The sequence below is a fragment of the Typopeltis vanoorti genome, chromosome 14 (assembly GCF_054136105.1).
Source record: "Typopeltis vanoorti isolate ZY-2024b chromosome 14, IOZ_Tvanoo_1.0, whole genome shotgun sequence".
NCBI classification, from domain to species: Eukaryota; Metazoa; Arthropoda; class Arachnida; order Uropygi; family Thelyphonidae; genus Typopeltis; species Typopeltis vanoorti.
The window spans coordinates 9,052,689-9,078,160 of NC_143562.1; the positions used below are offsets into that span (position 1 = coordinate 9,052,689).

General features: G+C 36.3%; 1 protein-coding gene across 4 annotated transcripts in view; it reads right to left on the reverse strand.

Annotated features, from left to right (window-relative positions):
* Nucleotides 1-2,855: 2,855 nt before the first annotated feature.
* LOC150099182 (uncharacterized) overlaps nt 2,856-25,472 on the reverse strand; it is a 40,951-nt gene continuing 18,334 nt past the window's right edge. For all 4 annotated transcript variants that reach the window (XM_090403802.1, XM_090403803.1, XM_090403804.1 and 1 more), the window contains exon 2: nt 2,856-10,043. In XM_090403802.1, the coding sequence (XP_090259928.1) occupies nt 8,831-9,937 (1,107 nt within the window). In that variant the 5' untranslated portion in view covers nt 9,938-10,043 and the 3' untranslated portion in view covers nt 2,856-8,830. The remainder of the gene's footprint in view (nt 10,044-25,472) is intronic.

Sequence of the window (25,472 nt, forward strand, 5' to 3'; positions counted from 1 at the left end):
TATATATATATATACAGGGTGTTCGGGATAAATTTGACAGTTTCGTAAGGAAAAAGAAAATCTTCTTTGTATCTATTAAATTTAATGAATTGACAAAAAAACATTACAGGCAGAGTTAATTACAATACTATCAACAAGATTTACTCAAAATAACCACCATTAGCATCGATCACAGCTTCAATTCTGCTTCGGAACCTCGAACAAGCTGATGCTACAGTCTCCCTGGGAAGGGTCGCAAAAACTGTTTTAATTTTATCCATTAACTGGGCTTTTGTATTACTGGAAGTGCGATTGGTGTCTTTTTCAACTGCGCCCCATACAAAATAATCCATGGGGTTAAGGTCTGGGGAGTTTGGAGGCCAAACATTTGGACTGGTGAAGTCGTAGAAATTTTCAGACAACCATGTTTGACTTTTCCCAGAGGTGTGGCAAGGGGCCGAATCCTGCTGCCATACATACGGCCTACCATTGGCTACCCTTGTTATCCAGGGCTTGACTACAGTTAGCAACTCCACGAACAAAGCCCGAATTCCAATGCCAGGGTTCTTCAACACCTGTTCCTGCAGATTTGCGAGGAATTCTGCTGTACGAACGCAATCAGATCGTCTGCTAGGGATCTTTCTTCTTGCTACATCCTCGTAGTCACCATTGCAAGTCTCTAGTTCATGCCTGATTGTTTTTACTGTATTCAGGGAGCATTGGGCAGCAGTCGTAATATCCTTATTTTGATGGCGGGCACGAATCATCATGATACAAGTTATTCTCTTCCATGATTCAGGTGGGTTCCAGCTATCCATCCTTTCTGACATCTTGTATATGAATGAAGAAGGGTCCAAACTTTTAAATGAAGAGAAGTGTGTGTTAATACATGTAACTTACGGAAAAATATAATTAATTATAAATATGTCAAATTTATCCCGAACACCCTGTATATATATCCATACTTGAAGTAGAAAAAGCCATCAAAAACATGAAACATGGAAAGGAGTAGAGGAAATCTGACAAATGATCAGATATAGAGGTATAAAAGTTTTACAGTAACTGCACTGTTTAACTCAGAATGTAGGTCAGAGAGTCAAATTCCAGATGATTGGAGTATAGCTCTCATGGTACCCATGTATGAAAAGGGCAATAAAACAATGTGAAAATTAGAGGTACTTCCCTACTGAGTGTTCATGGCAAGATTTATGCAAGTATACTTGAGAAATGGCTAAGAAAAATTATGGAAAGGAAGCTTGGTGAACAAGCTGGATTCTGGCCAAATAGCAGTTGTCAGAATAAGATTTTCACCTTAAGAAATAATTAAATCTTGGGAATATAAGAAGAATTATCTTTATCTTAGCTCTTTACTCTATGCATATGATGTTATCCAGCACAAGTCTGCAAGATTCCCTGACTAAATTGAATAACTGTTGTGATAAATTTGGTATAAAATTCAGCAATAAAAAGACAACGAAAATAGGCAGAAACATTGAACACATCAATTATATTGAATGGAGAACCTATAGAACAAGTAAAATATTTCAGCTACTTACTTCAGCCACAATTTTTAGTGAAGATGGCAAATTAAATATAGAAACGAATAGAATTAGTAAAGCCAGTATGGTAGGAAGTCAGCTAAATAAATTTATATGAACTAAGAAAGAAATTAGTCAAAACACTAAATTAACTGTATTAGCTGTATACAAGACAGCGTTCAAACCAATTTTAAACTTATGGATCTGAGAGTTGGGTTAGAAATAAAAAGCATGATCAAAACACTAGAAACCACAGATAGTTCTGAGAAAGATTAGTGGAGTGAACAAATGGCAGTATCATATTAAAAATAAGAATATTGAGAAAGAACTTGGCATTATTAGCAGAGCAAATCTCAGATGGTATGATCAATAAAACAGAATGGGAAAGATTAGCAAAACATGTTCTTGGCAGATTGGCAGGAAAAAGACCCAGAGGGAAACCAAGATGTAGGTTCAATACAGTAAAAAGTGCCTTAGAAGAGAGTAATATAAGATATGCTGGAGCCTTGACAAATAAGATTAATTTGGAAGACAGTTGTTGATAGGAAGTTAATAATAATGCAACTTTTTCATGTAGTACTATCATAATATCCTGTACACCCCTGATGGTACATATCAGGAATTTGATGAGCTGAAGTTCAGTTATTGCAAAAGTTGGCAAAATAGCTCAAACAGTTAGTAGGATGTTGAAGAGCACAACATTGACAAGTAAAGATAGGGACATCTTTTAAAGGCTATGATTTGGTCACATCTTGACCAAATCATAGCCTTTAAACCATAGGTGGTAGAATGCTTTGTATGAGGACAGATTAAACATGGGTTGCAGAGTTTAGTCGACAGGATGACGAGATGGGACATGATAGAAACTTATAAGTTACTAAAGGAATTCTATAAGATACAAAAGAAATTTTTTTCACTACGTGAGTAGAGAGGTAAGAAGGTTTCACTTCTGGAAGTTGTGTAAAAGTATGTTTAGTAAGAGTGTGCAGACTAAGTTCTTTGATTGTAGAGTTGTGAACGAGTAGAACTGAGTGCCGCGATGGTGAGCAAGTTTAAGAAGAGGCTTGTCGTGGTTAGTGCAGGTCTCCCACGACAAGTCTTTTGACTGCATGGAGATAACCATATAATATTTATTTAGTCAAAAGTGAGCAAATGATAGTGAGAGAATAATACGCATTCAAGTGGACTACTGCATGAACAAAATGAATCTAATGTAGGTACATGCATGTTGTGAAATGCCCATAAAAACATTAATTTTACTTGAAGAAAAAGTGTGTGTTCTCAGATGTTAGTTGTTTACGATACCAAGAATGAGAGTCACTACAATACAAAAAATATTGCATTATTTTATGCAAATCATAAAATTTACAATGACATTTCACATAAGTAAAACATTCAGCAATAGAAAAACTGTAAGAACACATACATAAATGCAATATAAAGAATATCTGGGAAAGAATGAGGGACTCCATGCATATACCAATAATTCTGTATTAATACAGTATAGTCATCCCTCAAATTGCGTCCTTTCAAAGATATGTCTGTGATCCCATAATGGAATAAAGAGCATTTGACTATACAAGATGTGAGTGTAAAGTAAAAATGTTTTTATTTAGCAACAATGCAGTGGCAACCCCCCAGCAGTAGGCATTTGGCTTCCCCTGTTCCCCTGCTGATTTTGTGTTTGAAAAATGTTTTACTTGTGTATTTATCATTAAATATTTTGCGATATTTTGTGCAAAATGGCCCCTACATGCCAAATTAAAAAATCTAGTGAAGAACCACAGAAAAAGAAGCGAGCAATTGATCTTGAAACGAAGTTGCAAGTTCAACGATAGTGACGAAGCAACGACAAGGTCCTATTGGTGATATGAAAAAGCTACTTGCATCATGGATAGAGGACCTGAACAAAAAATGCATACTCCTTACCACTATGACCATAACCACTAAGGCACTAAGTCTCTTCAACATTTTGCAGGAGAAAGCAGGACCCGATTACAGCTATGAATTCAATGCTTCTTCTGGTTGGTTCATGAGATTCAACCAGTTTTGCACTGCATAATGTGAAAATGAATGGTGAATCTGCAAGTTCCAACGAGAAGCCTGCCAAGGAGTTTGTGGAGAAATTGGATAAAATTATTTGCCCACAGCAAATATTTAATATGGATCAGACCTTGTTTCAGATAAAAAAAAAAAAAGGTAAAATCAATGCCTGGTTTCAAAGCTCTTGAAGATCATGTTACGATTCTGTTAGGGGATAATGTGGCTGAATATAAACTGAAACCATTTGTGATATGGCACAGTGAGAATCCTTGAGCCTTCATAAACATTAGGAAGCATACTCTTCCAGTTCATTAGCAGAGATAAGAAAAGTCATGGATGATTCAAAAATTGATCAACTGTTATGCGAGTGAAATGGAAAGCTATTGTGTGAAAGAAAATGTAGAGTTTAAAATTTTATTAATTCTAGATATAATGCTCCAGGTCATCCGTCTTATATCGGTGATCTTCACCAAGTTCAAGGTCATATTTCTCCCTCCAAACACTACTTCGTTGATCTAACTGGGAGTTCTAGTAGTGTTTAAGGTTCATTATCTACGGAGAACTTTTTCACAAGCCATTTCTGCTAATGAAGAAAAGACCAGACTCTCGTGCAATTCTGGAAAGTATTCAATATTTATCATGCTATTAAAAATATTGCTGTAGTTTGGGATGAGTGATCTCTCAATGTATGAATGGCATATGGAAAAAACATTAAAAAGGTTTGTGCACAATTTCGGAAGATTTGAAAAAAATGATTTGTTTTTGAAATTCACAATTTATTTTAATTGTAAATTCACTTCACTTTTTTTGAAAAAAAATTGTAAATTGAGTGAAGAAATAGTGAGCCTAGCAAACAATCTGAATCTTGAAGTGAATGATGACAACATAGTTCAACTCATAGGAAGTGTCCCTGAAGAGATGACCAATGAAGAATTGGTCAAACAGGAGGAACAGCGTGTTGCAGAAGAGGAAGAACAAGAAAATGAAGAGGGGGGAAAAAAGAAACAAGAAGAGATAGTTAAACATTCACAGTGAAGGGTCTTGCAGAAATGTTCTCAAAATGGCTGAAGACATGAACCCCTATTGTTTAACACTACTTATTAGTAGAAAGGAAAGTACATGATGTGTTTGCTTGCTACAAACAATTATGATGAAAAGAAGAAGAGGAACAATCAAAGCACACTGGACATTTTCATAAAAAAAAATAATATAAAATAAACCCAGAGGTTACACCAGAAGAGCTGCAGCCTGTTCTTCACATTGAGAAGATAATGAAGATGTCACTGTAGAGAAAAATTTCTGTGATTATTCTGCTGTTTTATAGTGGCAGTAATGCACAAACAGTTTTATAAGGTTTAAGAATTAAAATAACAGTATACTTATCATGGTTAAGTCCCTAACCCCTATAACTCTATTGATTTAATATATTGACTTAAGTCTGAACCAACTTACGTCCTGCCTGATGGAATGGAACCCCGACGTAAGTTGAGGGATGACTGTATTAATAGGAGCTCAAACTCTTATCTCTTCTTGGATTATCTATTTTAGTACAAACATGGAAGATCTTGAATCATTTGAATACCCTAGGTTTCTCAAATGCAGAGGAATCAGCAAAACTATGAACAGAATAAGGAAGGTTACTGATATAAAGACAGAAGAGTGTGAGTACAGAACCATTGTACTGATTAAAAAAAAAAAGACTCATGAGAGGAAGCTATCCATCATGGAGTGCAACGAACAACTAAAGAGGAGGCTGGCAACCCAATCATAAAGAACAGCAAGGAGGTCATAAAATAGTAGCTTCATGAGAAGGCTTTGATGCCAAAGACAAACAAATGCCTTGGAAAAATCAAGAGTGACTGCATGGGTTTCTCTAAATCTTTTCCATGGAGTATGTGCAAAGGTGGGCAAGGCCAGCAAGGAGATCTGTTGTAGAAATAAGTATGGAAGAACAGTGGTCTCCAGTGATGACGTTCTCCATCACTTCTAAGAGTACTGAGGAGAGAAATGGGATAATAGGTTGACACCTTTTTTTCTGCCTTTTTTAAATATATCTTTGATTTCATGCTGTTGGGTAGATGCAAAATAAATTTAACTGCCTATGCAGGTGATACAGGATGAGTGTTAATTCTGGAACAAGTCTTGAGCATAAATGAAAGGTTGCCATCTGCACCAGGAGACTTAAAAGCATCAAGCCAAATGAGGATTTTTCTGATGTCTTTAATCGACAATACTTTGGTGCCATCAAGATATAAGAGGTGGAAACAAAGAAGGGCAGAAGTTATGCCTAACATCTTCAGCAAAAGATCAGAAGGCAAAATTGCCAGTTCAGCAGGAGATAAGCTTATTGTATTTGCTGAAGAGTCATATTCCAAAAAAGGGTTATTATGTCTATAAACTACATTCGATGTTCTGCCAAAAGTATCCAGACATCACTTGTCTGGCAGGTCATACATGATGGATGCAGTCAATAAACATGTTTGGCCACACTTTGCAGCAATAACAGTTGCAACACATGGTGGAAGGCTGTCTACAAGCTGTTGACACTGTTCTATGGGATATGTTACCATTCAGCCTTCAAATGCTCCTACAATTGATAGTAGTTGGTGACAGGTGACTTGCTCAGGCATTTGTGGTGCTCCAGAATATCCCACATCACTTCAACAGGAACTCTGGGCCAGCCAAGGCAACAGGTTAATGCCAAACTCTGTGAACTACCTTTGTGTTGTAGCAGCATGGCACATTGTCCTGCTGCAAGAAACAATCTGTTACATTCCCACCATAGAACTCACCCATTGCTCCAGGTAGATGGTTAGCAAGCACCTCCTGGTACCCAGAGGCAACAAGTCTTGTGCCCACACCTGATGAACAGAACATTACCCATATCATGACTCCGTCACAATCCTTCACTGTGGGCATGAGACAGTCTTGGTCATATCTCATGCCAGAGTGCCTCCAGACTCGCACATGTCTATCCGATTGGTGGAGAGTAAAGCAACTCTCATCATTCCACATCACTTTTATCTACTGCTGATACTCTTGACACCAGCACAGATGATGCCAAGCATTTGCCTCCAAGATGAAAGGCTTCCTCTTTGCAGCCTGCCCAAAAACTTCATCCCATGAAGAGCACAATGTAATGTTTCTGTTGATGGACCACACTGTGAGATGGAAGCAGCTGTGATGGGCTGAAGAGTGGTCCTACAAGTCTTCATGACCTCTTGGGCAATGGCCCAGCTGTTGCAATCTGAAAGGATACAGAATGTGTTCTTGATCATGCTGCAACCATTGTAACACCTAACTTCTTGTATTTCTGTACAATTTCATGTACAGTGGATTGTAGATGCCTGGCCAGAACACTGATCTCATGGATGGACTTGCCACTCATACGGCACCCAACGATCATGTCTCATTCAAAATCACTTAACTGATGTATAGTGGGCATGCCGGCCAGCTATGTTCTGCAAAACTGCTGCTTTGGATGCCTGTTACCTTCATTTTATAGCAGTTCCCATGCAGTGCTTTATGGAAGGCCTGTACATTATATCTAGGGGTTGTCTGGATACTTTTTGGCAGGACAGTGTATATTCCAGCTGGTTTGCTTCTGTAAAATGACACACTTAATTTTTTGCTAAGAAAACTCTGGCATCTCTGCATGCATGAGTCCAGCTAACTAACCTTTTGCTTCTAATTTGGGAAAGAGTAACACGTTCTACTAACAATCACTTTTTCTTCCCCTTCTCCCTTGAATTACAGTTGCTGAATACATTACTGAGTAATATGATACATTTCCCAGCATTCATAGTTAAGAATTTATGAGGACACATGTTAAAATAATTACTTTACTTAATATTAGTAAATTAGTTTACTTGTGTTTACTTATGTTTAGTACCGAGTTTACTAATATGTAAACTTAATACTAATCAGTCAAAACTAGATGTTTACAAAATAATTTGACAGAATATTGCATGGAACACTAACATGTTATCTTAATGATATTAAGAAAGACTTGAGAGGGTATATTTAATTTTTTTGCAAATTATATTAAACTGGAAAAGGACAACAATTAATAAAGAAAAAAATGAGTTGCCAGTTTAATGTGGTAACATATAATGTTATGATGTATATAATATTGATGAGACAGCAATGCAGGAAACTAATGGATAGGGATTTGCAGTTGCTGGTAGGCAGGAGGTCAAAATTTAGAAGCAATATTGCAAAAAGTGAGTAAAATGGCTAAAAAGACACTATCCCTCTTTTGTAAGGTTTTGGTATGACCATATTTGGATTATTGTGTATAAATTTAGTTGTTACAGTTTCTGGAAATGTGGAAAGTGACAAAGTAAGTAACCAATGGCTGGTTTGTGGAGCTTCTCCTATAACAAACAACTGACAGAAGTTTCTGGGTTACAAAGTTTGGCTGACAGGCAGAGAAGAAGGGATATAATAGCAACATATGTTACCAAAGGGTCTTTATAGAGCAGATGCTAAAAAAAATTTTCCTGTACGCAACTAGATGAGAGAACAAGAAAATATCCCTGATTGTACAAGAATGCAATTAGCAATTGCATGAGGATCTGCACATTGTTTGGAGAGTGGTGAATCAGTAGATAGTGGTTGTGAGTTCTTTGTCAGTGAACAAGTTTAAGAAGAGACATGATATGCATTGCATGAATAATAGTGCTTCCATGATGAGCCTTTGGATGCATTGGAAATGTGATGTTCATGAACAATAACATGTTAAAAAAACTACAGAATACATACAATTACCAGACAAAACTACATTTGTGGGATGGAGTGAGAAGTATAGTGGCCTCTCAATGAATCCTGAGATCGATGGAAGTGCTATATAATATTACTTTTTATTGAGGATGTTCTAATATTTATGGGATGCAAAATACTATATATAGGTTTTATTATGTTATTCTACTTTTAAAAATATTCAAAATTCATTTATTAAAAAAAAAGATACATACAAACAAAAATTTCTCAGGACTTTTTTCAAAGGTTTTCCAAACTATTTCAGAAGTTTTGATTTTGATTATGAAATCTAACATTTGTATTACTGACTACCCAAACAAATTTGAAACCATGAAGTCTGCAATCATCTTATCTAGGTGCTACTTTTAAATGTTAAACATAATTTTATGGCTCTGCAAATAGTTATCTGTTGCCATCACAGCACTGATGTGCTAAATGTTTTGCAACCTCTCATGTGTGTGATTTTAAAAAAAAATCCTACACAGAATTGCAATTTTAGAAAAAAAAATTCATATTTTGTGAACACTTTTATGCTTATTAAGACTTGAACCTTGTGCATATAATTTACCACAAATTTCACAAATAAAGGGTTTCTCATTAGTGTGAATTCTTATGTGATTTTTCAGATTAGAAGCACTTGAAAATTTTTTACCACATGTTTCACAGGGAAAAGGTTTTTCATTAGTGTGAGTTCTCATGTGAGCTCTAAGATTACCAGCAAGTGAAAATGCTCTACCACATGTTTCACAGACAAAAGGTTTCTCATTGGTATGAATTCTCATGTGTCTTTTAAGAGCTGACCCTTCTGGAAATGATTTACCACAAACTTCACAATTAAAAGTCTTTTTACGAACATTATTTTGTGTGTGAATTTTAACGTTATAAGCTTCTAAGAATGATTTGCAATCATCATAATTAATAAGTTTATCATTACTGTGTCTCCTTTTTTTGTGTCTGCTAAGGCTTGAACCATCAGAGAATGATTTTCCACATGAGTGACAAATAAACCTTTCATCAGTATGACTTCTAGCATGCCTTTTAAGATTAGAAGCTTGTGAAAATGTTTTGTCACAAATTTCACAAGTAAAGTATTTCTCATTAGTATGAACTCTTAAGTGCCTTTTAAGATTAGAAGCTTGTGAAAATAACTGACCACAAGTTTCACAGGTGAAACGCTTTTCATTTGTGTGAATTCTTGTGTGCCTTTTAAGATTAGAAGCTTGTGAAAATGACCTATCGCAAACTTTACATACAAAAGGTTTTTCTCTAGTATGAATTCTTCTATGTGTTTTAAGATTACCAGAATCACAAAATGATTTACCACAAATTTCACAGGTGAAAAGTTTCTCATTGGCATGAATTCTTTTGTGCCTTAGAAGATCATGGGAGCGTGTAAACGATCTACCACAAGTATCACAAATAAATGATCTTTGAGCTATGGAAAATAATGAAGGCCGCTTCATAGATTTGAAATATCTGAGTGAACAAGTAGGTGATTCATATAAATTCAGGAGACCTTCACATGTCTGAAACATTATACAATCTTCCATTTCAGAATGGGAATTTAAGCTGACAATTAAATCTCTCTCAGGACTTCTTGATATTACTTTTTCCATCTGAAAATCTGTGAATTAGGGATTTTTACAGTATGCAGGAAACAATGAATAGTAAAAAAGATGAAGACCAAGTGGAGTTTACTTTCCTCTCTTAAAGTGTGGTCAGCTGAAAGGAGATAAATAAAATAAAATCAGCATAGTCAATCAAAATATAAAATACATTGATTACTAATGTTTTATTAATATTAATAATTTCATAACCTTAAGTAAAGGTGAGGGGGACTGAAAAGTTCTGATAAGTGCCTAGAACAAAAATGATATTAAAGCAGTTCTTTATATCCTAAAAGAAAAAGAACAAATTATTACAATTTGATGAAACATGAGGGTTAAAAAGTTTTAAGATAAGTTCTTTCTTGTGGTTATATCAGTTGCTTTAATATCATTTTTGTTCTAGATGTTTATCAGAACTTTTCATCCCCTCCTCCTCATATATAATACATATAGCTGCCTCTCAGCAGTTATCTGTAAATTATGTTAAAAAATGTGAAGTATGACATACAGAGAGCAAGTATTCAGAGACCATTAAACTACTTGTTCTCTGAATATTTTGTCTTTGTATTTCATAATTTATATAATCTGTAACCATTTTTCTGTTATAACAAGACAAAAACTAACGATATACTACCAACAAACAATTCAATGAGGCCTCTACTAGCAGCTTATAAAATAAATACATTATCACACAACTCTACAGAGTCAGCAGACTCATTGTGGCAGGTTCACTCAACCAACAACATATTTGTCATATTAAACCTTAAAATCCTCACCACTGTATATTCACAATGTAAAAAGTCCCCCCCCCACTCCTTTCTTTTCTTTATTAAACTCTTACACAACTCCCAGGAATGGCATTGCTTGTTCTTTCCCTTTCACCATACTCATTTTACAATCTCTTCTGTATTAATTAGATAAAATCTCCTCACTAACTGAAACATCCAGAGTCCTGATACTGTTATTGTCATTTGAATGACAATAACAGTATCAGGACCTTCTCAAAAAGGTCCAGATAAGTGTGATATTGAGATGTAAAAACATTTGATGGTTTCCACACCACAATGAAAACCAGTGACCAAATCTGAACACAAGAGTCCAAGTGTGGCCTGACCAGTCCTTTATGCAGTGGCACAACCACTTCTTATCTCTAGATATCAGAATAATCTTTATCGTAGCAGAAACATGATGTGTAGTGTTCACAACACTTGGAATGTGGCCTGTGAACTCCAGTTCACTGGCAACCACCACCCACAGATCTCAAATTTAATCAATTTTCTGAAGCACAAATTCCATTAATACGGTACACCTTTATATTTCCACACTCTGGAATACAACACCTTGCACTTATTAAAACTACAACCCCACACATTTGTCCACGTCAAAAGTTTATTCAAATATTCCTGAAGAGAATTAACATCAGCACAGCTCCTTATAATTCTCTCCAACTTCGCATCATCAGCAAACAACTGAAGATCTCCATTCAATCTACATGAAATATCATTAACAAATAAGTTAAATAGTAGATGCCTAAGAACAGTTTCTGGAGTCACCACTGATTACCTTCCTTTTTTGAGACCCCACTTCATTGCTTGAAGTGATGTTACAAAAGCAACACCACAAATTGCTGGTAAGATTGAATCTATGAGGTAATAAATCGAGTGCTTTTTGTTAGAGCGACATGATATTTCTTGAAGGTCAATAGGCATAGTCGATTATCTAAGTTCGACTATGTGTCTTGTTATATATAGATTCTTCTGTTAACTCTTTTAGAGCAACGATTTATTTTTTATTAGAACTAGAAAAGAATGGTAAACTCCCATTCCAGGATGACATCATCATCATTCAGAAACCTGACAATGATGTCATTCTGAAAGTGTATCATAAATGTACTCATATAGACACTATCTTCATGCTTCATCTCTTCACCCTCCTTCCTAAAAGCTTGGTATCATCTACACCCTCAAGAATCAACTTCGATTTTATGAAATGAAGACCAGCTTAAGACAGAACTTCAAGCCATCTCAAATTTATTTTTATTTGTTCTGTGTAATTATTCCAAAAACAGTTCACAAAATTTTATTTTCAAACCATCTCTCTCTCTCTCTCTCTCCATAACTTCCAGCAGAGATTTGATTCATTCCATACATTGGCAATGTATACATTAGAATTATGTCTTTTTTCAAAGACCATAACATCAGTGACTTTCAAGCTGATTCAAACCATTTGCAGCTCAGGTCTCCTAAGGCCAGCACACTTCTTTTACAAACATCTGGGAGTATATAGAATACCATGCTCATGTGGTCTGGCCTACATAGGGTAGACAAGTCATGGGTTTAAGGTGAGAAGGAAAGAACACATTGAGCATAAAAGAGAAGACGAAAAATAACTGATATGGCCAACCATACAATAAACTGGTATATAACCACCATGCTGTATTTAGTAGAAAACGTATTCCAGACTTCTAAAAACAAAACCATAGCAGTTATCCAATCACACAGATCTTCGAATAGAAATCCAAAAGAGGTAAACAATTGGAAATCCATCATTAAATCATTCAACAGCCCAGATTTCAATACTGCCAGCAACCAACTTCACGTTTGGTTTAAGCATGGATCACTTCATTTTCTTGTCTAATGATTTTTCAGCATTTGGAAAACTTCACTGCTGTTTTTATATTTTTTATGCTTATCATAAACTCCAATGAAGCCACCATTAGCATGAGCAAAAATAAGTTTCAAAAATAACGACTAATCTTGGTGTTTAGATATATACGTTGATTCTTTAGCATCATATATTGTTTAAGGAAATTGACAACATAGATTTGATAATTAAAAATATATTTAATAGTCATTCCTATATTTCACTTAAGTTAAACTGGCATCTTCAAGGATTAACAAAATGGTATAAACAAGTGCATGCAGGCACATGAAACTCATCTGCAGACAGTCAGCCCAACAGCCAAGAAGACCCAACCAAAGCAAATAGGTGGCAAAATTGTAGAACTAAGTCTTATTGTATCTCTCCTGTTTTCACCTTTGCTCTTGAAGCATGGCTGCATGCATGTGTTTAATATCATTGTATTAATGATAATGCAGCAAATAAGGGGGGGGGGGATTTACAGTACACAAAACAAAAGCAATTTGAAATAAAACAAACTAGCTTGTAATAGCAGCCAGTTATTTATTTTTTCCAGAATCATAAGATGGCTGCATTTATTTTGAAACAACTTTTAATGGTTTGTCCCTCCTGATCTATTATTATACAGGTATCCCCCATGGAGTCAAGACATCACAGGAGTCCCATTAATCAGTCAATACCTATCATACTCTCCTTGAACTCAGACCAAGCATTCACAATCACATGGCTCTTGTCAACCCATTCCATCCATTCATAACCCTCCAAACTAAAAATCTAGTCCTTAACACCCTTGCTAACCGCACTCTTATACAATTTCCATGGGTGCCACCTTGTTCTCTCCTTTCTTGCCATGTACTGAAAAAATTTCTGCAATGTCAATCCTATAAAACTTTGGTAATACCTTATATGCTTCTATCATCTCTCTCTCTCTCTCTTGCACCTATCAACTAGTTGAAACCCACAGACCATTAATCTATTATCACAGACCAACCACAATCTTCATCACCTTGCCTCTGGATCCACTCAATCACTTCTACATCTCACAGAAGCCAAGTGGTCAGATATGGCCTTATTAAAGCCTTATAAAGGGGAATAATAACAGTCCCTATCTGTGTTCATCAGTATATTCTTCAGCCACCACAATTTCCACATGTAACTGCCATGCCATGTACTGAAGTCTTCACTGTTGATTGTATAAAACTCTAAATCCTTGATCATGTGAAGGAAGAGATTAGACTAACTTATATGCTCCTGTGTCCTCTTTTCTTGTATGGTGAATGCCGTTGTCACTCAGCCCACAAACATTTAAAGATTACATTTTCCAAAGTATAATAAAAGATTTTGTAGCATTCTTTGTGTCATTTAAAAATGTGACAGGTAAGATACAGGGGAGAACATGTTTGCATGAAATGCAGACAATGGGAGGATTTGGGTGATCTTGATATCAGTATCTTGCATATCAATGATGCTAAGGAAATGAGTATTTGTCATGATAGAGTTATGAGTTGAATGAATGAGGGGAGGGGGGGGGAGCAAGCATCAGGTGGAGAGGTACTTGATATTAGGTAGTGTGATTGGAGATATAGGTAGAGAGCTGTAGGATGTTGCCAACTGCATCAGTGAATCTCAACTGAGGGTAGGATAAACACTTGAAGAGGAAGACTGAGAAGAGAGCAAGCAAGGAATAAATGGATCTGTGAGGGGGGTGAGGTATAGATATTCAATGATTTGAGGTGTGCAGAATATTATGTTGGAGGAGTGATTGCCTGGAGGAATAACAGTGTCTCTAAAGCAAAAAAAAAGCAAGAATGAAGATATGATAGTGATGGGTGGTAAAAATGATCTGAGAGGTACAGGTGGAAAGAGATTTGAAGTTATTAAGAACTATGCAGCAGAAAAGTGTGAGAAGGAAGACAGCGAGTGTTTTACCCATATATGATAATGCTGAATTAAGGAAGAATGTAGCAATAATGAATGGAATGATAATATATTTCAGCAGGGTAGGAAGGCAAACAGGGTGGAAGTGTTACTTATGACGTGTTGAGTCTCCTCAAAGTGGAAGAAAATGGCAATAATTGTTTTAAAAGTGTATGGTGCAAGATACAAGTAGGCATGACAAAATATTTAGTGGGATGCTACTATGGGGGATGTTAACTATAGCAGTACAAATTGGGCAGAGGAAGCAGCATTCATTTTAAAGGAATGGAATTTCTGGAATTCTTCATGGACGAATGTCTCATGCAACATGTAGCAGACGGAACACAAGAAAGATTAACAGTTTTGGTACTAGGATCAGAGGATCTGATTCTAACATGTCTTGCTCCCCACTAGTGAGAGTAATCATGCAGTCTTGACTTGGCAGATGAATAGACATGGAGAGATATCAAGGAGAAAGGAATTTATGTGGTGGTATCAAAAGGCAGGTTACTATAATATTCTTAGAAGCTAGAAAAGAATTGCAAAGGAGAAATATTAGTGGTGCATGGGGAACAATGGGAAAATATTCATCAACAGCAATGGCAAATTGTACTACTTGAGTGCAAAAGATAACAACACCATTTGGTGGAAAGCGGATGATTGATAAAATTAAACGAACTGCAGATGAAAAAGAGATTATGGAAAAAGTATACATGGAGAGCAGCTGTATGAGGAATATAAGACTCAATCCAGGAAAGTGATTAGTGTATGTAATAGAATAATGAGGAAGACCAAAATGGAATGACGAGAGATTAGCACTACAGTCCAAGGAAAATCCTAAGGAATCTTCCAAAATATGTGGCCACTAGAAAGGAGAGGAAAAACAGCAAGGATGAATGATCCTATTAGATGGAAAAGAAATGAAGTGACCAATGCGAATGATACAGTAGAGCAACTTAATAACTTTACTGAAGCATTGCATCCTGGAAAAGAAGGTTTTATTCTTGGAGGAATGAGAGGGGTTGAAGGCTTAGAAGTGTATAAGGAGAATGTTTCAAACACTAAACCCTGTCGAAGTAAATAAGACATTAGGACTGAATTGGATTTCACTGTTTTAAGAGAATGTACTAAAGAAGTGACAACTCTATTGACCTGGCTGTTCAATGAAAGTCTAGCTAGTGGGAACATGCTCAGTAGGTGCAAGAGAGGAGGGGGAAGATAATGCCACTGCACAAGAATACAAATATCAACTAGAGACTAGCTGGCATTTCTTTTGTAGTCATTAAGATTTTGGAGTAATTTATGAGATCACGTACAAAATTGGGCAGATGGTAATATCTGAGATGGTTAGGAATTATTATTATTATTAAGAGAGACCTCCAGGGAGTCAGAGACTTATCAAGGGAGGAGACATACTACACACACCAGCTATAGTGCAATCACAGATGCGAGACCCTTTGGTGCATGACACAAGAAGGAGAATCCATTCCGATAATAGGATAATCAATCAGTCTTCTGCAACAAAAAAATCAAGCTACCACTAGTACAGCGACAGACAAGAAAGAACGTGATTTTGCACATTGGCGAAATCCCCCTCCTCTCTTACATCCTTCATTTCTTTCTCTAGTGTGGGCATACTATATCATACTTATTCTTATTCACACTGCTTGCACTCACAACATCCAATGGCAATTCATTCCAATCACACACCACCCTCTAAGAGAAAAATCTAGCATTCACCGCCTTCTTAGAGGCCTTCATTCTTAGCTTCCAAGGATGCGCTCTCATCCTTTCCCCCACCCTCGATAAACTGAAAAATTCCATCAGTTGAAATCCTGTATGACATTTTAAGAAGTTTGTAAATCTCAATCATATCACCCCTCTTCCTGTTTGCTAGTGTCTATAGTCTACAAATTCTCAATCTGTCTTCATAATCAGTATTCCACAATCCTGATATCATTTTAAACACTCTCCTTTGTACTCTCTCCAATATATCAGAATCACAATGGAAACCAGGAGACCAGACCTGTACACAATAGTCTAAGTGAGGTCTTATCAAGGTCTTGTAAAGAGGCAAAATAACATCCTCATCTTTACATGTGAATGTTCGTTTCAGCATTGCAATTATCTTTTGAGTTGTATTCGCAATCCTTGCCACATGGCCACCTGAACTTCAACTTCCTATCTATTAACACTCCAAGATCCCTAGCCTCTTCAGTTTCATCTAGCCTAATCCCACCAATATAATATGACACTGGATATCTAATCATGCCGAAAATGAATAACTTTACATTTACTCACATTGAACTGACACCCATTTTCCCATGGCCACAATTCCAGCCTATTCAAATCATTCTGCAAGTTCTGCATATTAGCAGCATTCCTGATTACCCTACTTATCTTTGCGTCATCAGCAAATAGCTATATGTCGCTTGTCAAATCCTTACCAATATCATTAATGTACAGATTGAATAACAGAGGACCAAGATTTTATCCTTGCGGTACACTACTTGTTACCTTAAACCTTGCGGACTCAGATCCCCTGTATACCACTTTTTGATATCTATCAGTCAGTCAATCTCGTATCCATGCTAATATTGTATAACCCAAACCCATTTTCTCTAATTTATGCAAGTCTATCATCTGTATTCTGTCAAAAGCCTTAGCAAAATCCAAAAGTATCATGGTGTATCCATTCCCCTTGTCTAGTTCAATGGTAACGTTATAGAATGCAAGTAAGTTGCTAAAACGTGACCTTCCCTTAGGAAACCCATGTTGTTCATTGCTAAGTAGAGATTCATTGTCAACGAATTTCTGAATGCGAGCCCTAACCAATTTTTCCAAAATCTTCACCACTCCTGAGATACTAATTGGTCGATAGTTGAACACATCAGTCTTTGCACCACCCTTGTGCAATAGAATTACCATACATTCCTTCCATTCCTGCAGAATCTTCCCTGTTCTGAGACTCATATTAAACAGCCTGGTCAAAGGAATAGTCAGTTCAGCTGAACACTCTTTTAGCACACATGCTGATATTCCATCAGTCCCTATTGCTGAATTCTTATTCAATTTGCGCAATAGCTCTAATACTTCGGCCTTGCACACCTGCGTTTCTTCATCTAGTGAAGAGGTAATAGTGAGCTCGATCTTGTGTTCAACTGGTTGATAGCTTTTAACTAAATGGCCACTTATTAACTGAACAACCTCTTCTGCATCTGTAACCCTCATGCTATCTGGATTTATAAGTTATTCCATACAACAGTTGTGACTATTCTAGCCTACTGCTTATAACATTCATAATGGACGTCATCATTATGCAAACGGAATTCCTTCCACATCATCCTTTTCTTACGAATCTCTTGCTTAATAAGACTACACATCCATTTGACTCCTACTCTATTTATTCTTCGAACTCTCAGGACACATTCTAATATTACATCATTTCAGTATTGTTTAAACGCTTCCCATGCACTGTCACTATTCTTTCCATTCAGCAACTGATCCCATTCCACTGAACTCAGTATACTCCTCAGTCAGTCATAATTTCCTGCTTTGTTCATCATGTAACCTTTTCTTAATGAAACATTCATAAACTTAGTCACTTCCCAAATGAGTACCCCATGATCAGTCACCAACTGGAGGCAGAAGAGTTGTCTTTAACTGAAATGCCCTCGGACAGTATAATCAAATCTAACAATCTTTGCCATCGAGCTTCTTCTGTCACATGCTGCTTGAGGAAGTTCCACAACAGCTCAATAAATGCGTTTTCATTCTTTTCATGAGATTCTACTGCTACCCGATCAATATTTGGATAATTAGTCTCCTATTATGATTACTCTTTTCGTGTTCATCTTTTCTATTGGTGATGCATTTCTTCATCACTAGCAACTGATCCACCAAATCTGTAACAACACCCCACTATGGCTTCAAACTCAGTGCCACTTGAAATATTGTTAGTAGGAGTAATACTACAATCATAGATCTCAACACTAACTGGTGTTTTTAGTGTTTGTGTACCAAACACAAACTCTCTCTTCATCATGTTCACCAGCATTATATAATAAAAACTGCTCTAGAAATTTATACTCATCTGGAATTATATATCCACTTCTTCCAGTTGGGATAGGGGAATGCTTGGTCTTTCTTTTGCCTCCAGCCTCTAATACTGCGACATAAATTTGCTAAAGACAGCATCACAGATGAAGTGTTATCTAAATTTGATGAAATATCAGCAATTAAAGATCAAGCAGAAATTTCTGAAATAGTAGCTAATGATTTTAAATTTGCCATTGCTTGATAAACTTTAGGTTTCCAGGGTTGAGAAGGATAACAATTCTCAAAAAATGTTTTACATATTGATAAAGGATCATCTCGCAATAAGGTATGTACTCTTTTTTTGCACTCTTTCTTTTCACATTTCGAATACGTTTTTTCACCATATTTTCTATCTATTTGGTAAATATAATTCATATCATTTACTAATTTGACACCGCAGCGACTACTTTTCACTGTATAGACCATTATAACAAAGTTAGTGTATAGAAATATTTATCAAAGGAAGAACACATTCAGACTCTCAATTAGAAAGCTTAATTTTAAACAAATTACCTTCTTCTAAGTGATTGGTTGGTTGGTAAGGTAACCAGATTGTCAGTTTAATTTTTTACTACAACTTTTCCGGCTATGTTAGATCTTTAACAAGGACCAACTTTTCATTTTTCATTGTGTCAGTTGCTTTCTCTAAAGCCTCAAAAAATTCCTCCACTTCTACCTTGGTAGAACCTTCTGTGGGAGCATAGGTACAAATAAGTCTCATTGTCCAGTTCCCCATTCTGATATTTTCCCACAACACTCTACATGAAATTGCCTGCCATTCAAGAAGATTAGTCTTGCATTTAGTGTTGAATACCATAGCTACTCCTTTTCCATGATTATTATTGTCTAAAAATAACATTTTGTATTTATTGCTTAGAAAGATTTCTGTTTTTGTCTTTTTTGTTTCAGTCATCCCAATTATGTCCATCTCGTACTTATCCAATTCTTCAGCTAGTTCCATTTCTTTGACAATCAGGATTCTTATGTTGATAGTTCTGATCCTGAATTCTGGTGATGTTGAGTTGGGGTGTGTTTTAAGTAGCAGACTTTTTGCTGTTCACCCTAGTTTGCTGGCGAAAACAAAGGGGAGGGGGGGCTTTTTTAACCAGCCGACATCACAGCCAGCATGAAATTCTGTCATGTTGTAATATCATTTTGTAGTTTAAGCCAATAATAATACAATTTGGTCAGCTAAATCTGAAATTGCCAGCCCATCCTCGTTCATTCAGAAGAAGGTGAGGATTGGACATTACGTCAGAAGCTCTGGTCAATTCTCTGCATTCCTTTAAAGGCTATGTGGAGGTCTCCTCTCAATTATACAGCTTTGACCCTTAAGCACCCTATAACTATTTTTACAATTTCAAATTACTTTCATGTTTATATATTAATGTTCATGCTAGGCCATGTCTTGCGCAAGTTATACCTCAAGCAGGACTGTATTATTTTAGAGCTAATTAAACTTTTACTCTGTGTGGTTTGTGGCTATGCAATATACTCTACTTTTCACTATGTATGCAGATGACATTGCACTGTGTGCAGAATCAAGAGAAGAAGTGGCAGCTAAACTGGAAAGTTGGAGGAAAGTACTGGAAGAGAGAGGTATGAGACAGCAGAATTAAGACAGAGTATATGTGTTACAAGTGGATAGCAGCCAGGAGACAGATCTGGAGCTGGAAGAAAATGTCATCAGGAAGGTCAGTAACTTTAGATACTTAGGTTCAACAATGAAAGAGGATGGGGAGGCTGAGAAGGAAGTGGGATGCAGGATACAAGGAGGATGGAGGAACTGGAGAGAGATGACTGGAGTGCCATGCGATAAAGTGCTGATCAATCTAAAAGGTAAAATCTTCAGGACAGTAGTGAGACCAGCTATGATGTATGCTATGGAAACTGTGGCCCTGAGGAAAAATAACATCAGCAGGATGGAGATGAGAATGCTTAGGTGGATGTGCAGTGTGACCAGAAAGGATTGTCTGAGAAATGACCATATACGGGGAAACGGTGTAAGTCATGAACTTAGGAGCAAAGATACAGAAGGCAAGATTGAGATGGTTTGGTCATGTGATGAGGAGGGAGGAAGAGTATATGGGAAGAAAGGTCATGCAGATGGATGTGCAGGGAAGGAGGAAGTGTGGGCGGCCAAAGGACAGATGGAGGGAGATGGTGGAGGAGGACTTGAGGATGAAGAACTTGGATGTGGCTACAGTCAAAGACAGGAGGTTGCAGAGGAGACGCACTACAGCTGCAGAAGAAGAAGACTATTTTTCACTAAATATAGTATACACTGTGCATGTGCTGTCTTTAGTGTTGCAATAAAAATTTATTTTGTTTTGCTTGCATCTGTGCAGTATGGTGTTGTTGAAGAAGAAGTGTTTCAGTATATAGGTTCATTTTCACTCTAATACTAAACAACCAATATATATACCAGATAGTGAACAGCAGGGGCAAATTCTCCATGCTTGCTATGCAAGCTGATTACTTGAGAAAGAAGTAATATTTATATGTTAATAAATGCATGCATTTATAAGCATTCCATTTCAGCTTTTATTTTTGTAGACAGAAGATGTCTTAAGCTTGCGCGGCAATAATTGAGCTTTGCATTGTGTATCGAAGGCCGATGCTTGCTCGTCTAGACAAAGCTACCTTGGCTTGCTTAGTTGTGAGAGCTTCCAGGTCCTCACTGTAGCACTGTGATTTCATGTGCGCATACATAGCCTTTCCGCTCCCTCCACATCATCTCACTCTGTTACTTAAACAAAGGCCATACATAGTCAAATTAGCTCTAGCCAGCAAGCTTCCGCCAGCCTTTACAAGTGTGCATGTTGCTTAGGAAAATTAAGTTACAACCAACTTTTTATGATGATGTTATTGATCAGTTCATAAAGAATTCTACTGTACAGTAGAATTTGTATTCAAGTAGGTAAGATAAATTGAAAAAGATAGAATATCATTTGTAAAATAAATGTTGTATTTGCATGATTAAACGTACATAAATTTCTAAATATATAGTTTTAAATGGTCAGTAATTCATTATTCTGTTAATCAGACTTCAATCGCACCTCTCACTCCCTGAATGATAACAAGAAGCGTGAATTTCAAGACCAGCATTCGCCCCTGGTGAACAGAAAGCAATCAACAAATTCTTCTGTCTCAAGACCAAGTAGCGCATGAGTCGATTTGCATCTTTCCTTCACGAACATGTCAAATAAATTTTACTAGGTTCTTTCCAGCTTTCACAGCTGTTCTTCATATTGATGTTTTAGAAATTAAAACTGCATAGAAAATGATATGAAACAGATAATTTACTAAATAAGAAAAAAGTGAAGCATAAAATTGAAAATGTCCTCCAGAACAAGGGCAATCATGAGTATGGAGGTTAAGAGGCAATATTCTGTGATTATTACTGAATGGCAGATCAGGCAAGTAGGACAGAGCACCAAAATTAATGTAGAATTAAGCAATCATTTCTATTACAGTTCACTGGGTGCAGTAGCATAACAACCAGAAACAGTCTCAGTGATTTAAACTGAGATATGTTTAGTAGCTTCACTTTTTTCCACCTGATGACATGGTTCATGCAAGACATGTTAAGCAAGTCTGCTTGTTGGTTGTCTATACTGAATGTCTTTTTTTTTTCTTACAATAAAAGGGGAAAAAAAATTATTACTAACATCTGACCTCCAGAGTCAGACTCAGTGGAGGTCATATGTGGGTAGTGCACGCTAACAAAGTTCATTAAACCATGTCTTAAACTATTTCAATGTGTCTACATTCACAACACACTCAGGCAATGCATTCCACTCACCAACCACTCTCCATGCCAAGAACCTTCTCCTCACTCCTCTGCTCACACCCTCTTTATACAGTTTCCAGGGACAGACTCTTATTCTACCCTCTTTCTCTCATTCTATGAAAAATCTTCCATGTCAACACGATAACAATCCCTGACTAGCTTATGTCTCAATCATATCTATCCCCCCTCCCATATTCATAAGCCTTTGCAAATTACATTCTCTCAATCTGTCCTCGTACTCCACATTCCAAAGACTGCCAACTACCTTTGTGAATCTTCCCTGGAACCTTTCTAACATATCCTCATCACCATGAAAATCCAGTGACCAAATCTGTGCACAATAATCCACATGAAGCCTCAATCAAGGCCTTATACAATGGCATCATAACCTCCATTTCAGCATGTCAAGGTCCTCTATATCATTGCCATTATCCGATGTGACCTCTTCACGACGTATGCAATGTGGCCCCAGAATTTCAAATCCTGGTCCACCACCACTCCCAGATCTCTCATTTCCTCTACCTCCTTTAAAGTGTATATTTTGCACTGAACCGTACAGTAAAAAATGAAAATAATTACTTGTTTCTTTTACCTTTCCACAGTTAAGAAATTAAAAACAAGTAAAAAAAAATGAATGAAGAAGTAAACAGAGGCTGTGTCATATATTTTTTTGTACTTGTTTTAAATTTTAAAATCTGTTGAGTAGCTTCACTTTTTTCTGCCTGATGGCATGGTTCATGCCAGACAGATAGGCTGTTGATAAACAAAAATTACTTCTGTGTGAAGTATAACTGAATAAATTATCAAAATAAGAGACTCTGATATGCATTACGTAAGCAGTGGGCAGCTACTATCTTCAAGAAAGGAAACATCACACTGAATATGGGTAAATACTTTTTAGCTTTTATTTATATCCTTAAAATTAGTTTTTCCCAAACTTTTGGTACATACTCCTTTTAAAATTTTATTAACACTGATGTAATCCCTTCTCACTGAAAAGTAATTTGCGAGAAGTTATCATAACATGAATAATTACAGATGTATTTATTCCTTAACATCGGTGCTATAAATTACAAGAATGTGAAACTTTTTTTTTTTATTAAAAATATAATTATATAAATCCAGTATACATATAGTAGAAGTAAAAATAATGAAATTTAAATTTTCAGTAATAAAAACAAAGTTCATGAGAAGAATTAAATTGTTGGGAAGAAGTTAGTTTGGTGACATGTGGCTCTACATCATTTTATTTTTAATCATAGAGAGGTTCACATTCAAGGCCTTTTTTTTTTTTTTTTTTTTGAGGTTCACAAGGGCAGAAAACCTAGTATATGCATACAAAAGTGGTGAAACAGTTCCCAAGGACTATTACAATTTATGATTATTCTGAAATTTAGTGGAGAGTTCAAACTATATGATTCAAACTATTAATACAAGCAGTTCAAGCAAATGGAACACAATTGTGCCATGAAAAGAAGTGACCCAAGCAGAAACCAGCTGATACATGCCAAATCAATACATATTTTAGCTACTGAAAAATAAATCATAATTTTATGATTTACTCACACTTATCTCAGAATGCAGTGACAAAAATATAAATAAAAAGTAATAAATTTTAAAAAGGAGTGCATTGTGCCCTCTAAAGACTTTTGAGGAAACGATGAACAAAGATCTGATCTCACTACAAAATTACTTTGAAAGCCAGGGACCAACTTCTCATAACAGCTAAACTGTTGTCTCTACTTTCCACCTAAATGAGATAAGTCACCACACAACTCTTGTGGGCACACAGCTTAACATAACAATGAGAACCATCTCTGGTACCTTAAGATTCACTTCTCTTCCATGGTTACCTGTTCTTTCTCACATTACTCTTCCATGCTTCAGAAGAGAAGAAGCAACCATCAAAAAAATAAAGAAAATCAGAAATGACACGTACCTTCTTATACATAAGATATCTCTCTACCCCACCTCAAGATTTCCCATATGGTTAGTCAAAGTACCAGATGGAGGTCACCAGGACTGGCGAAGTAGACTCTTCAATGAAATACAAACAAGAACCTGATTACAAATCCAAATATCAAACCTCCAGTATTCAATCTACCTCAACACCTCTGGAACCAGCTGAACAAATTTATGATGGGACAAGTATGCTGTGCCCACTTATTTCATCTATGGAGAATTCCACAGTTACCCCTTTGGGATGTGTGGTGTGGTGTGCTGTGCAGATTATGCATCATGTCACTGATGACTGTCCCACAGATATCATCCCTGAAATACCCAGAAACTTGCAGGACAATGAATATGACCTTCAAAAATCAATTTACGAAACAAATAAAATAAACCAACTATGCAATTTAAAGATTTCACAAAAGTAAACAAAAAATCAAGGCATTTGAAGATAGAGATCATATTAGATCAAAAATAGTCATAAGAAGGTGGTCTGACAAGTTCTCGGCATCGACCATAGATGGCAACACAATCGGCAAGATTTTTTTTTTCTAAGTTGATACATCTGTCATAAGCATCCATGTGAAATTGCAAATCATTCTATCAAGTAATTTGTTTTATACAGCTGTCTGAAGCAAAAGTGTTGTCTGTATCCCTTGAAATGGATAAAACTCAGTATCATGCAGTTATAAAATTCTTTGTAAAAGAAGATTTAAAGCCAAAAAAAAAAAACTCATTCGAAGTTCATAAAAGTTTATGGGCGCTCTTCTCCTGTGTTTTTGACAATTAAGAAATGGGCTGTTGAGTTTAAACGTGGCTGTACCAGCCTTGAAGATGATTCACATGAAGGACGTCCAAAAAGTGTAACACTACCAGAAATCATTGATCAAGTACATGATATGGTATTGGATGACCAGCGAGTCAAAGTGCATGAAATTGCTGATACTATAGCATTCATTTGAAAAGAACATGCAGGATATATTTTGCATGAAGAATTGCAAATGAAAAAGCTTTGCGCAAGATGGGTGCCGTGCTTGCTTACAGCAGATCAAAAAAAAAACACTTGTATGAAAACCTCTGAACAGTGTTTGGAGCGTTTTAACAAGAATAAAACTGATTTTGTGCATTGATTTATTACTACGGATT